The sequence below is a fragment of the Haliotis rubra genome, unplaced genomic scaffold, assembly GCF_003918875.1.
Source record: "Haliotis rubra isolate DU_JTF1 unplaced genomic scaffold, ASM391887v1 Scf454, whole genome shotgun sequence".
In the NCBI taxonomy this organism is placed as follows: Eukaryota; Metazoa; Mollusca; class Gastropoda; order Lepetellida; family Haliotidae; genus Haliotis; species Haliotis rubra.
Genome location: NW_025767140.1, coordinates 704,963 through 719,438, shown reverse-complemented (window position 1 = coordinate 719,438; position 14,476 = coordinate 704,963). Strand labels below are relative to the sequence as shown.

General features: G+C 42.9%; 1 protein-coding gene across 1 annotated transcript in view; it reads right to left on the bottom strand.

The window, feature by feature from the left end:
• LOC124290001 (ankyrin repeat and SAM domain-containing protein 3-like) overlaps nucleotides 1-14,476 on the bottom strand; it is a 31,492-nt gene that overhangs the window by 4,374 nt on the left and 12,642 nt on the right. The window contains exons 5-12 of the mRNA XM_046726677.1: nucleotides 11,714-11,795; nucleotides 10,088-10,220; nucleotides 9,074-9,163; nucleotides 8,557-8,634; nucleotides 7,473-7,610; nucleotides 4,603-5,470; nucleotides 1,421-1,562; nucleotides 679-842 (exon numbers count right to left, since the gene is read on the bottom strand). Of these exons, the coding sequence (XP_046582633.1) occupies nucleotides 679-842; nucleotides 1,421-1,562; nucleotides 4,603-5,470; nucleotides 7,473-7,610; nucleotides 8,557-8,634; nucleotides 9,074-9,163; nucleotides 10,088-10,220; nucleotides 11,714-11,795 (1,695 nt within the window). The remainder of the gene's footprint in view (nucleotides 1-678; nucleotides 843-1,420; nucleotides 1,563-4,602; nucleotides 5,471-7,472; nucleotides 7,611-8,556; nucleotides 8,635-9,073; nucleotides 9,164-10,087; nucleotides 10,221-11,713; nucleotides 11,796-14,476) is intronic.

Below are 14,476 nucleotides of genomic sequence, written 5' to 3'. Positions count from 1 at the left end.
TACATGGGAAGACTACATTGAATGGCTACAAGGGATAACTACAGGTGGTGGCTACATTGGAAGACAACAGAAGTCAGCTACATGGGAAGACTACATTGAATGGCTACATGGGACAACTGCAGGTGGTGGCTACATTGGAAGACAACAGAAGTCAGCTACATGGGGAAGACTACATTGAATGGCTACATGGGACAACTGCAGGAAGTGGCTACATTGGAAGACAACAGAAGTCAGCTACATGGGAAGACTACATTGAATGGCTACATGGGACAACTGCAGGAAGTGGCTACATTGGAAGACAACAGAAGTCAGCTACATGGGAAGACTACATTGAATGGCTACATGGGACAACTGCAGGTGGTGGCTACATTGGAAGACAACAGAAGTCAGCTACATGGGGAAGACTACATTGAATGGCTACAAGGGACAACTGCAGGTGGTGGCTACATTGGAAGACAACAGAAGTCAGCTACATGGGGAAGACTACATTGAATGGCTACAAGGGACAACTGCAGGTAGTGGCTACATTGAAACACAACCCTGCTATCCACCCAAAAGCTTTTGAGCTGATCCCTCATAGTCTGTAGCAGTTGACAAAAGCACGGTCATTGTAACAGCTCTAAAGTTGTCTGAATCTTACAACCTTATCAATAACATAAATCATAAAGTGCAACTTACTTGAGCCTCTTAACTGTGTCTTTGACTTCAGCACATTTGTGTCTGATATCCATGGTAACATGCTGTACCCGCCCTCGCTCTTCCATCAGGCAGCTCTCTGTGACTGACCTCAACTGTTGTTCCTGCTGCACCTGGGCCTTCAGCTTCTCCACGCTTGCATACACCTGGAACAATTTACATACAAGGGAGTGTAGCAAGTACATGGTGAGTGTATAGGTACATGGTGAGCGTAGCAAGTACATGGTGGGTGTATAAGTACAAGGTGAGTGCATGGTGAGTGTATAAGTACATGGTGAGTGTGTAAGTACATGGAGAGTGTATAAGTACATGGTGAGTGAATGATGAGTGTATAAGTACATGGTAAGTGTATAAGAACATTGAGAGTGTATAGTACATGGAGAGCGTATAAGTACATGGTGAGTGTATAAGTACATGGTGAGTGCATGATGAGTGTATAAGTACATGGTGAGTGTATAAGTACATGGTGAGCGTATAAGTACATGGAGAGTGTATAAGTACATGGAGAGTGTATAAGTACATGGAGAGTGTATAAGTACATGGTGAGTGCATGGTGAGTGTATAAGTACATGGAGAGTGTATAAGTACATGGAGAGTGTATAAGTACATGGTGAGTGCATGGTGAGTGTATAAGTACATGGAGAGTGTATAAGTACATGGAGAGTGTATAAGTACATGGTGAGTGTATAAGTACATGGTGAGTGTACCAGTTGATGGTGAGTACCTGGTTCAGCTGGATTGCCATCTCCTGCATCTCCCCCTCTAGACGGTCAGCATAACACTGCTCCAGGTGGGAGGAAGCCAGTGGGGCGCGACTGTGCCACCGAGCTATTGCATTTGTCATCTTCTTCCGGGGACCAAACAACCTGGATCATTAAGTAAGTCAACCTTTAATAGATCATATTTTACTTCCTTCAAAAGAGCAATACTCACAATTATGACAAATTCATTCAACAACCTATGTTCAGTAGATTTTGTTTTTTACGTTCCTGTTACAACATCAGCAGCAACTGCCAATGTAAGTCCATATTGTTGGCTTTGGTTGGAGTGTTGTTCTTACACTTTAACATAAAGAGTAAAACACAAGTACGGAGCACTGAATAGCCTCATAACACTCATACCATAGTAAATGACGTCACCTAGCAATAAGCATTTGAGGAGAGACACTATCAGCCAAGTCACCTAGCCATAAGCGAATGAGGAGCTAATATCAGCCAAGTCACCAAGCCATAAGCATATGAGGAGACAATATCAGCCAAGTCACCAAGCCATAAGAATATGAGGAGACAATATCAGCCAAGTCACCAAGCCATAAGCATATGAGGAGACAATATCAGCCAAGTCACCAAGCCATAAGAATATGTGGAGACAATATCAGCCAAGTCACCAAGCCATAAGAATATGAGGAGACAATATCAGCCAAGTCACCAAGCCATAAGCATATGAGGAGACAATATCAGCCAAGTCACCAAGCCATAAGCGAATGAGGAGCTAATATCAGCCAAGTCACCAAGCCATAAGAATATGAGGAGACAATATCAGCCAAGTCACCAAGCCATAAGAATATGAGGAGACAATATCAGCCAAGTCACCAAGCCATAAGCATATGAGGAGACAATATCAGCCAAGTCACCAAGCCATAAGAATATGAGGAGACAATATCAGCAAAGTCACCAAGCCATAAGTGAATGAGGAGACAATATCAGCCAAGTCACCAAGCCATAAGTGAATGAGGAGACAATATCAGCCAAGTCACCAAGCCATAAGCAAATGAGGAGCTAATAGCAGCCAAGTCACCAAGCCATAAGCATATGAGGAGACACCAGCCAGTCACCAAGCCATAAGCATATGAGGAGACAATATCAGCCAAGTCACCAAGCCATAAGAATATGAGGAGACAATATCAGCCAAGTCACCAAGCCATAATGTTTAATGAGGAGCTAATAGCAGCACCAAGTCACCAAGCCATAAGCATAATGAGAGGACAATATCAGCCAAGTCACCAAGCCATAAGTATGAGGAGACAATATCAGCCAAGTCACCAAGCCATAAGCATATGAGGAGACAATATCAGCCAAGTCACCAAGCCATAAGCATATGAGGAGACACTATCAGCCAAGTCACCAAGCCATAAGCATATGAGGAGACACTATCAGCCAAGTCACCTAGCCATAAGCATATGAGGAGACACTATCAGCCAAGTCACCTAGCCATAAGCATATGAGGAGACAATATCAGCCAAGTCACCAAGCCATAAGCATATGAGGAGACAATATCAGCCAAGTCACTTAGCCATAAGAATACGAGGGAGACAATCAGCCAAGTCACCAAGCCATGCATGAGGAGACAATATCAGCCAAGTCACCTAGCCATAAGTTTAATGAGGAGCTTATATCAGCCTAAGTCATCTAGTCAAGCGTATGAGGAGACACTATCAGCCAAGTCACCTAAGCCATATGAGGAGACAATATCAGCCAAGTCACTTTAGCCATAAGCATATGAGGAGACAATATCAGCCAAGTCACCAAGCCATAAGAATATGAGGAGACAATATCAGCCAAGTCACCAAGCCATAAGCATATGAGGAGACAATATCAGCCAAGTCACCAAGCCATAGTTTAATGAGGAGCTAATATCAGCCAAGTCAAGCCATAAGAATATGAGGGAGACAATATCAGCCAAGCAAGCCATAAGAATATGAGGAGACAATATCAGCCAAGTCACCAAGCCATAAGCATATGAGGAGACAATATCAGCCAAGTCACCAAGCCATAAAGTGAATGAGGAGACAATATCAGCATAAGTGAATGAAGTCACCAGCCAAGTCACCAAGCCATAAGTGAATGAGGAGACAATATCAGCCAAGTCACCAAGCCATAAGCGAATGAGGAGCTAATAGCAGCCAAGTCACCAAGCCATAAGCATATGAGGAGACAATATCAGCCAAGTCACCAAGCCATAAGCATATGAGGAGACAATATCAGCCAAGTCACCAAGCCATAAGAATATGAGGAGACAATATCAGCCAAGTCACCAAGCCATAAGCGAATGAGGAGCTAATATCAGCCAAGTCACCAAGCCATAAGCATATGAGGAGACAATATCAGCCAAGTCACCAAGCCATAAGAGTATGAGGAGATAATATCAGCCAAGTCACTAAGCCATAAGCATATGAGGAGACAATATCAGCCAAGTCACCAAGCCATAAGCATATGAGGAGACACTATCAGCCAAGTCACCAAGCCATAAGCATATGAGGAGACACTATCAGCCAAGTCACCTAGCCATAAGCATATGAGGAGACACTATCAGCCAAGTCACCTAGCCATAAGCATATGAGGAGACAATATCAGCCAAGTCACCAAGCCATAAGCATATGAGGAGACAATATCAGCCAAGTCACTTAGCCATAAGAATACGAGGAGACAATATCAGCCAAGTCACCAAGCCATAAGCGTATGAGGAGACAATATCAGCCAAGTCACCTAGCCATAAGCGAATGAGGAGCTTATATCAGCCAAGTCACCTAGTCATAAGCGTATGAGGAGACACTATCAGCCAAGTCACCTAGCCATAAGCGTATGAGGAGACAATATCAGCCAAGTCACTTAGCCATAAGCGTATGAGGAGACACTATCAGCCAAGTCACCTAGCCATAAGCGTATGAGGAGACAATATCAGCCAAGTCACCTAGCCATAAGCGTATGAGGAGACACTATCAGCCAAGTCACCTAGCCATAAAAATACGAAGAGACAATATCAGCCAAATCACCTCGTCTGAAAGCCTGATTCATATGATCGCCTCTAAAGGCCAGCATAAGTAATTGGGGGCCCAATCTATACCTATATTTACAATTGGGTTAGAATGGCAGCGACAAACTTATAATTTATGAAAATGCTACTCACTTTATGCCTATCTCCTTAAGATCATTATCTGTGAGAGAGAGGAACACTGGCAGATCAACATCCTGCTCCTCGAATGTTGCCAGATATTTTTGTAGCCCCAACTGCTGCAGCAGGGTGTGTAGATCCTGGGGGTCACCAGGGAGTATGCATGCAGTCTCCGCCAGCGGCCGCCGCAGCCCTGACGGTGTGTCCCGAGGCTGCAGGGGGGGCAAATAGTCATAGGGAATACTGCTGCCACTGCCATCTTGCCTAAGTGCAAGTGGTGTGGGATCCTTTGTAAACTCTGAATCTTGCACAATTGCGGAATCTTTGTCACTGCCATAGTCTCTCATAATGGAAGGAGAGGTCATTGGTGAATAACTGGAGTCAGAGTCAGATTCCTTCCCAATCTGTGATATGGTTCGAGATGTGAAGCTGGGACTAGAAATGTCACTTGTGTTTGAGATCTGGAGATTTTCCATTTGAGATTCGATGTGTGGTGTTTGCTGCAGATTTTGTTCATGTCTGTCATAATCAGACATGTGAGACCAGGCTTTCTTTCCTGAGGTCTGATCACGTGATTTCGACTTCCTGTCATGTGACTCTATTGTCTTGTCATGATCCACAGACTTCTTTTCATGTGGAATAATATCCTGTGCCTCTGATGCCCTGATGTGTGAAACACTCGTCCTGTCCTCGATCATAGTGTCATGTGACTCTGCTGGCCTGTCATGTGACCCTGACATGACAAGCTCGTCACTGTCACTACTGCTCTCTCGGTGGAGTCCGAGGGCAGCCACCAGTCCACCACTAGAGCTGGAGCTGCTCTTGATGGTTATTGCACCAGTTTTGGAGAAGGCATTGCTGTCATCATCATAATCACAAGACTCTGCAACACACAAAGCAGGCAACAGTTGAGCATTTCAAACTCGCACTACCTAATACATGCAACAATGAAAAAAAAAGGTGTATAAACTGTATTTATTGTACAAATATAAGTTGTGTACAGATACCCAGGGATGAATCTAGACTTGCTCAGAGTAAATATTTGGCCTCAAGTCTTCAACAAATGTCCCATTATCAACAGTCTAAGTAAACTTAGCCTCAGTATTATTTGTTACACTGCTATACTGAGTCTAACAAAACCTTGTGGAAGGTTGCGTCAGGTAACCTTTGAGCGACCTATGACCGCCCATTCAAACGCGAGACGGACGAACCAATCAGACAACGGCTACTATTTAGAGTTCGGCGTTACTTACAAAATGGATTTTCTCTTCCCCGCTCACCAACACTGATCTCACAACAAATGAAAACCCGCATACAACACAGGTATCATTCTCTTCCCACAGAGGTTACTCCTGTCATATCTTCCTACGTAACCTCTGTTCTAATACGGCCCTTTCATGGTGTGAGCGTTCAAGACTCGTGATTGGAGGCAATCAGATTTAGTTGTGCAATCAGCGACGTTGTTTCAAAAGTGATCATTCGCAAGGCCTCGGTAATTTCCGTATGCTTCGCGAAAACTAAACTTCTTCCCCTGCGCGATGCGCAAACGTTTCTTCTAGACAGAGCTCAGTCATGTTATGGTGGATCAGTGGCGTTTCCATCGCCCTCGTTGACAACGGACAAGTTAGCCATTAAACGCCTTGTGTGTAACATCAACACAAGTCCCCGCAGATGGGGATATTTGTGGCCCCACATTTGCTTGTGTTAGTCAAGTTGAATCTAAGTCGATGTAACACGGTTCTGATTGGATAGAAAGAAGGGAGATAATTCGTGGTATGCGATCTTTTGCCGCTTAGGGATTTTACGAGAACCGGGAAATATGGCCGTGTATTAGAACAGAGGTTCAGAGGAAGATATGACAAGTAACCTCTGTGGGAAGAGAATGCACAAGAACCTGACATCCTTGAATACTGACAAAACACTATTTTCAGCGACTGTTTACTCACTGTTGTGGCGTGCTCTGTGTGCATCACTCGGAAGCGATTGTACAGAAAATAGCATTCGGAATCATTCGGGTACAAAACCTTTTCGAGGTAAAAGTTCAAAAGGTATACATGTGCGAATGTCAACTTTCGTGACTTGGTATGCTATGTTCTGATTGGCAATTGAAAAGGTTACCTGACGTGACCTTCCACACACTGCACTCCATGCCCCACACACAGCACTCCATGCCCCACACACTGCACTCCATGCCCCACACACTGCACTCCATGCCCCACACACAGCACTCCATGCCCCACACACTGCACTCCATGCCCCACACACTGCGCTCCATGCCCCACACACTGCACTCCATGCCCCACATACAGCACTCCATGCCCCACACTGCACTCCATGCCCCACACACTGCTCTCTATGCCCCACACACTGCACTCCATGCCCCACACACTGCACTCCATGCCCCACACACTGCACTCCATGCTCCACACACTGTACTCCATGCCCCACACTGCACTCCATGCCCCACACACAGCACTCTATGCCCCACACAGCACTCCATGCCCCACACAGCACTCCATGCCCCACACACTGCACTCTATGCCCCACACACTGCACTCCATGCTCCACACACTGTACTCCATGCCCCACACACTGCACTCCATGCCCCACACACTGCACTCTATGCCCCACACACTGCACTCCATGCCCCACACACTGCACTCTATGCCCCACACACTGCACTCCATGCCCCACACACTGCACTCCATGCCCCACACACTGCACTCCATGCTCCACACACTGTAGTCCATGCTCCACACACAAGAATTTGTGTATGCCCACACACTGTGCTCCTTGCCCCTCACAATGCACTCCATGCCCCACACGCTGAACCTCATGCCCCACACATGGCACTCCAATGACCCCCCTGAGTCCTTCAGCCTTACCTCGCCCCCCAGAACTGTCCAGTGTGTAGTCTTCTGGGTTGATGGGAGAGGTAACATCCCTGTAAGAGAGTTTGGTCTCCTCTGCCTGTGGTCCTTCTGCCTGTGGGAATGTCATGTAGCCTTTTGGCACACAGGAATCTGTCACAGCAGAGTGAGTGGGGGTGTGAGTGAGTTAGAGAGCAATATCAGAGCAGCTTACAGCCATAGGGTGAGTAATAATTCTGTATCTAATTACTAAAACATTATTTTTATCTGGGTTTGCTTGTAACCACTGGGCAAAACATCTGGACATTGGATCAAGTTTATAGGTGAATTGTTGCTGAATGACCTGACTAACTATTGGGTGGGAAGGAAAGGACTCTTTTCAAAAGTGTAATCTCGTTCCACAGTTGTGAATGTCTGGGTGAAATGTACATAAATCAAGACAGTTAACACTTTGACAGATTGCAGGTTAACAGCATGGGGTCTCACTGGATGGGAGGATGAAATGACCGAGCAGACAATCCATCATTGACACTTCATGGGAGATATCCCATGGGTGAGATCAATAAAACCGAGATCAAAGTCAATGTGTTTGGCAAGGAGTCGTGATATCATTTGTTACTATACTATGATATCAAATGACTTCAAAGATCTCTCAGCCACCAAAACGGGTCAGCTGCACTATTCACCCTTATGACACTGTCTTTGATTATTTAAAAACTAATATAAGATAATATAATATAAACTTAGATAAGGACAGTGAAATAGGATGATAAAAAGAATGTCATCCATTTGTTTTTTTATATCAAACATGAGCTTCTGTTGACATAGTTCATTTCAAAAAGACACTGAAGATTACTTCTTTGAGAGGCATTTGGAAGTTGGGGCAGTAAGAAAGGATTACAATATATGGATGAACAACTTCTTTATGGCTGTGAGAGCGACGTTTCGGTGTATGTTCATCACTTGCTTGATAACGGTGTTAGAACCTACACCGAAACGTTGCTCTCACAGCAATAAGGAAGTTGTTCATCCATATACAGTTATCCTTCCACACTGAAGATTGTCAGTGTATGCCACCAGGAGCCACAGGTCAACCTACTGGGGTGGCCAGGGTGGCCGCTGTGGCCTCTGTCAATCAGTCGGGCTATTGCCTTTGGCCCATCCGTGATGTTTGGGTCTGCAAGAAGAACACATAGGTGTGACATTTTCAACGACAAACAAGAAGAATAAAGAAATGAAATGACTAGACACATAACACAAAAGGAGATACACAGAAGGAAAGGTGTAATTGGAGTCAATGTGCAAATTAAAGTTGTCTGACACACATAGATCAAGAATAGATTTTATTCAAAAGGTTGTTAAATTATTCAACAGACCTAACCATGATTGAAACTATCTGAGGTCAGCAGCAATTTTGATCAGAGTCTTGACACATTTTAGCGGTGAAGGTGAGGTGGAATTGGGTTTAACGTCGTGCTTGAGAATATTTCGCTCATATGACGAAGACATTTTAGCAATGGGAGATTCTAAACCCTAAAGCCAGAACTTTACTTAATATTAAGTGTTGTATATCCAACAAAGACTACCGAGAATGGAAGAAGAGAACATGGTGTCACCTCTCAGTTTGTTCTTGGAGTTTCTGAGTGAAGGGTGGTGTCTAGGTCGCTGATAGGCTTCGTCTGAGGAGCTCAAGTCTCCATCTAGATCTGACAAATCATCACACTTAATACACCATACAGTTTGTAATAGAACGTCAATGAATCTCAAATCCTGCTCCAAGCATACATTAGAAAGAGTTACAGATAAAACAAAAACATAGCCAAGCAACTGAGAAAATGTTTAATTTACATACTATAATAATTTGTGCGCAAGCAAAAGACTAAATTTCAGAAATAACTTAAAGCAGTAACCAAAGTAGCACATGCGTTACCTCTCATTTAATCAAACTTTCAAAGGACAATTTGGGATTATACTCCTCCTGCATCACCTAGTAATGCCATTGCCAATGTTTTTGGTATAATTTTAGGTTCCTCCACAATGTATCGTTGCAACAAACGGATACTTTGTGGTAATGGTAGGTGCAGTTGCTGAGTGGGTTCGATGACTGACTATGTGTGCTGGGGATGAAGTGCTTGACTCTGAGAGTGAGGGGTTGATTCTGGAATCTGTTCTTTACTAAGAAAGTGTAATACCAAATGTAACACGTTACACCCAGTGTTCCTACAGCAGTAGGGTATTGGAAATAACAGGCATTGTCCTTCATACACCATCCTTCCTATCTAAATTATATCACCATGATCTGTAATGAAATTATTTTACTTTAAAAATGATTCAAATCTTATCCTTTTTAATTGTAGTGAAATTATATTATTTCCATTTTAGATACTTCCTTTCTGAGAAATCCAAGCCTTAAAATGAGATAGGACTCGCACTGAGTATCAAGATAAATAAAGAATGAAGTCAGGAGGACCTTGCCCCAACCCTTCTGTTAATTGTTAATGATTTAAGGGTCCCTAGCTTTAAATACACCCGACTAAGGCCTCAAGGACCAAGAATGCCCTGAATTTCAAACACTGCTTATGCTGCCATTATAACAACACAACATAATGATGTGACCATCGTCAGCTCACCTGGCTCTGACCGTAGAGTCGATATAGGCATGACATGGTTCTCGATCAAACTGACTATCTTCATGTGGCCGTTGATGAGAGCTAAGGATCTCGCCATGTCACCATTAAATGCACGTGCATTCACATCAACACCCTGTAGAGAAAGCCAGACACTGAATATAACAAATGAAGGCAACAGTTCACTCCCAGAGAGATAGGGATCTACTTACAAATCATCCTCTTGGAAACAGTGAGTGAGCATGGTTTTACACCATTTTTAGCAATATTCGAGCAATATCATGGCGGGGGACACCAGAAATGGCCTTCAAACTATGTTACCATTGTGGGGAATCGAACCCAGGTCTTCGGGGTGACGAGCGAACACTTTAACCACGAGGGTACCCCAACGCCCACTCTTGCGAACAAGAATGGGAAAAAGTATTAGCTTCACGGGTCAAGTGGTTTGTTAGGAGATGATTGAGTTCTGCGCCACTACACATTTCAATAAAGGCACGGGTTCAAACCATCTACTACTACAAGTAGCATCACAATGCAAGAAAAATTAAAGACTCTTCAAAACACGTTAGCCATTCTTGAAGGCTTTTATTAAAATTTAAATCAGTAAAAGCCTGTTCAAAAATACTTGAAGATATTATGTCATTTAACCACACTTGACTCTGAAGTGCAATGTCTAGATGAGCTACTATAGAATCTAAATATGATACTAAATTACACTTCTGTTGCTTTGAACTAAAACCTTTGTGGGTTGTGGGTTAGCACCAATCTTCAGCGAACACACTGTACACAAAACTGTCTAGTGAGAACACTGTACAATGATTAACATTACCGGTATGTAAGAATACTGCACAGACTCACATTATGTAGAAAACACTGTACAATGATTAACATTACCGGTATGTAAGAATACTGCACTGACTCACATTATGTAGAAAACACTGTACAATGCTTAACATAACTGTACGGTATGTAAGAATACTGCACAGACTCACATTATGTAGAAAACACTGTACAATGATTAACATTACCGGTATGTAAGAATACTGCACAGACTCACATTATGTAGAAAACACTGTACAATGATTAACATAACCGGTATGTAAGAATACTGCACAGACTCACATTATGTAGAAAACACTGTACAATGATTAACATTACCGGTATGTAAGAATACTGCACAGACTCACATTATGTAGAAAACACTGTACAATGATTAACATTACCGGTATGTAAGAATACTGCACAGACTCACATTATGTAGAAAACACTGTACAATGATTAACATAACCGGTATGTAAGAAATACTGCACAGAATCACATTATGTAGAAAACACTGTATAACGTTTAACATTACCGGTATGTAAGAAATACTGCACAGACTCACATTATGTAGAAAACACTGTACAATGATTAACATTACCGGTATGTAAGACTGACCGACTGAGTTTGGTTTTACACCACTTTTAGCAATATTCCAGCAACATCACGGCGGGGGACACCAGAAATGGGCTTCATACATTGTACCAATGTGGGGATTCGAACCCGGGTCTTCGGCGTCACGAGCCAACGCTTTAACCATTACGCTACCCCACCGCCCCTCGGTATGTAAGAAATACTGCACAGACTCACATTATGTAGAAAATACTGTACAATGATCTCATGCCCCTCTGCTGCAGCCTCCAGGAATGGTGTCTTACCAGAGCTGGGTTCTCTGAAAATACAGACGACCCCATTAAAGTGCTCCTAACACATCTACTCAACTGAGACATAAAACAAACAGGTTAGTTCCATGGTAACACAACATGAAATGACAACAGAAAATGAGGCAAATATTTAACATAATACCTTCTTACCAATCTCAATCTGTTAGTGGTGAAGTCCTAAGAGATAAGTAAGTTGTGGTTCATTCTAGCTCAGTTATCTGGCATTGTTTTTTGGCCTAACGTGTTTTGTACACAGGATGGGTGCATTCTGAGGTATTAAGAGAAGCACCAGACTCTAATTCAATAGATCACTGTGGAACCAACTCGATCAGGTGTGAACACTGCAAGGGTGATTAAAATGTTTTGTAAAATTCCCAAGCGTGATGGTTACTGCCAGTCATAAAAAAAATGTAATTTTCTGACTAAAATTTATATTTTATACTTATCCTGACTCATGCTAAATGTTTGTCTCCTTCTTCTTGCGAATGATAGTGGAACACTTGAAATCCCTTGAAGTTCCCTTCTAAAAAAGCGTAAAAGCATCACTCACCCACGAGTGGCCTCCTTTTTGCCACATGACCAGCAATGTTTTGTCACTCTCTCCGTATGAATGCCTGACACCCAGATGATTCTGTTCTTTCAACTTCCTCTGATGAGTCTGGGGGGAACCACAACTACAGCCCGTTTGAGTCAGAAACGGACCGATGAATTGCAAAATTTTATCATTGTACAAAATTGCCACATAAATATAAATAGTACACATGTTTATCATTTACTAATACCCAACAGCTTTCTTATATTTGAAAATTTTCCGGACTCCACCAAAAAAGTTGTTTAAGAAACTATCATCATTGAAAACGCAAAAAGTTGTTATCTGTCGTGGCGGGGTGAAACCGCAGAAACGGAACAGCCAGTCATGGCGGGGGACATCTCAACGACTTAAAGGGATGACAAGTGGTGCCACAGTTGCCTGTTGTAAGCCATCCCGAGACCAGTAACCTTGTTCAATGACGTTAGCTAGCTTGTTGACACAGTTTTGCCAAGTTTCAGTCGTGATTTTGTTAAGGGATTCCTTAACCAAAACCTTTACGTCACGTAAAGTTGTGTTTGATCTGGCAACATCTCCTTTGACAATACCCCATATCATTTCAATGGGGTTAAGGTCACGATGATAGGGTGGAAGTCGCAGAATATCGTGACCCTTACTTTTTATGTAACTGTCAACTTTGTAGAAAGGATCACCTTTGTGGGTTTTTATGATCTCATATAGCTGAGGCTTCGTTGCCTTTGAAGGCCGTGCGATCTGAAATTTGTCGAGCCATGATATCATATCACCTTTTCGACTTTTCGATGTCGGGGCTTTACTGTCGGGGTCCTGCACGCTGTGGTATGGGGCATTGTCCATTACGATAAAAGACTTCTCTGGTAGAGCTGGTACCAACTTGTTTTTAACCCAATCGAGCAAAACCCAACATTCATCTCGGAATGGTAGTCTCTGTTATCTGTGGACTTTGCCCTGAATACCAAGTCGCAGCCTGGGAGAAAGCCTTTACTGGAGCAACCAGCATGGAGAATAATTAGTCTCTCTCCTTTCCCTAGAGGCAGCTTTCTACGTGACCCCTTATCACCCCCATCGGGTACCCACTGACTGCTGGCAGTGTACAAGGCATTGACCCAGGTCTCATCCAAGTACCGTACACTGGCTTGAACCCTTCCTCGCGCTTCTTCTTTATAACCCTGAGAAAATTATTTCTCACTTAAGCGATATCAGGGCGTTCACAGAGTACTTACCTATTCTCCCCCAAAATTTTCTTATAACGATACCCGAAAGAGTGTTGAGTCACCAGAGTGTGTACTTTGATACTCTGAGGTTGTGTTCTTGCTTCAAATGCTTTTTTAAAATTTTCAGCGACATGTATTTGTTTTCAGAATAGAACTTGTTGATAGACTGCCTTACAAGGTTCTTTTGAAAGTTGTCCAAATGTTTTAATTTGTGTGATTTTGACACGACCCCTACCTGCTTCGCATCACACTCACACTGTTTGTGTTCCAGAACATTTGTCAGTACCCTTGCTGATACTCCTAAAGCTTTTGCTGCCCGCTCACGGAATTTATTAATGGCATAAAATGGTTTGGCCCTTTCGGCTTCAGCATGGAAAAAATCGTACACACTTTAATCATCACCTGTTTCACGTCAGCATTCAACTTCATTTTTCATCAGGCATGTGTATCCCGTGCACGACGAGATAGTGGCTGTTTCGTTTCTGCGGTTTCACCCCGCCGCGACAGATAACAACTTTTGCGTTTTGAATGATGATAGTTTCTTAAACAACTTTTTTGGTGGAGTCCAGAAAATTTTCAAATATAAGAAAGCTGTTGGGTATTAGTATATGATAAACATGTGTACTATTTATATTTATGTGGCAATTTAGTACAATGATAAAATTTTGCAATTCATCGGTCCGTTTCTGACTCAAACGAACTGTAGTCAGATTTCTTCCAAAACTTCTCCTGACATTTTCGTGTGGATTTTAGATATACTAATGTTCCATTAGTTATCTATTGCAACTCCATCTCTTGATGCGCACAACAAGTGGAGATGTGACCCTTCTTCACGTACGAGTATGTCCTATACAAGTACAGGGTTTATCACTCATGCTAGCCTGTCCTAGACGTGTGTATGGACTTT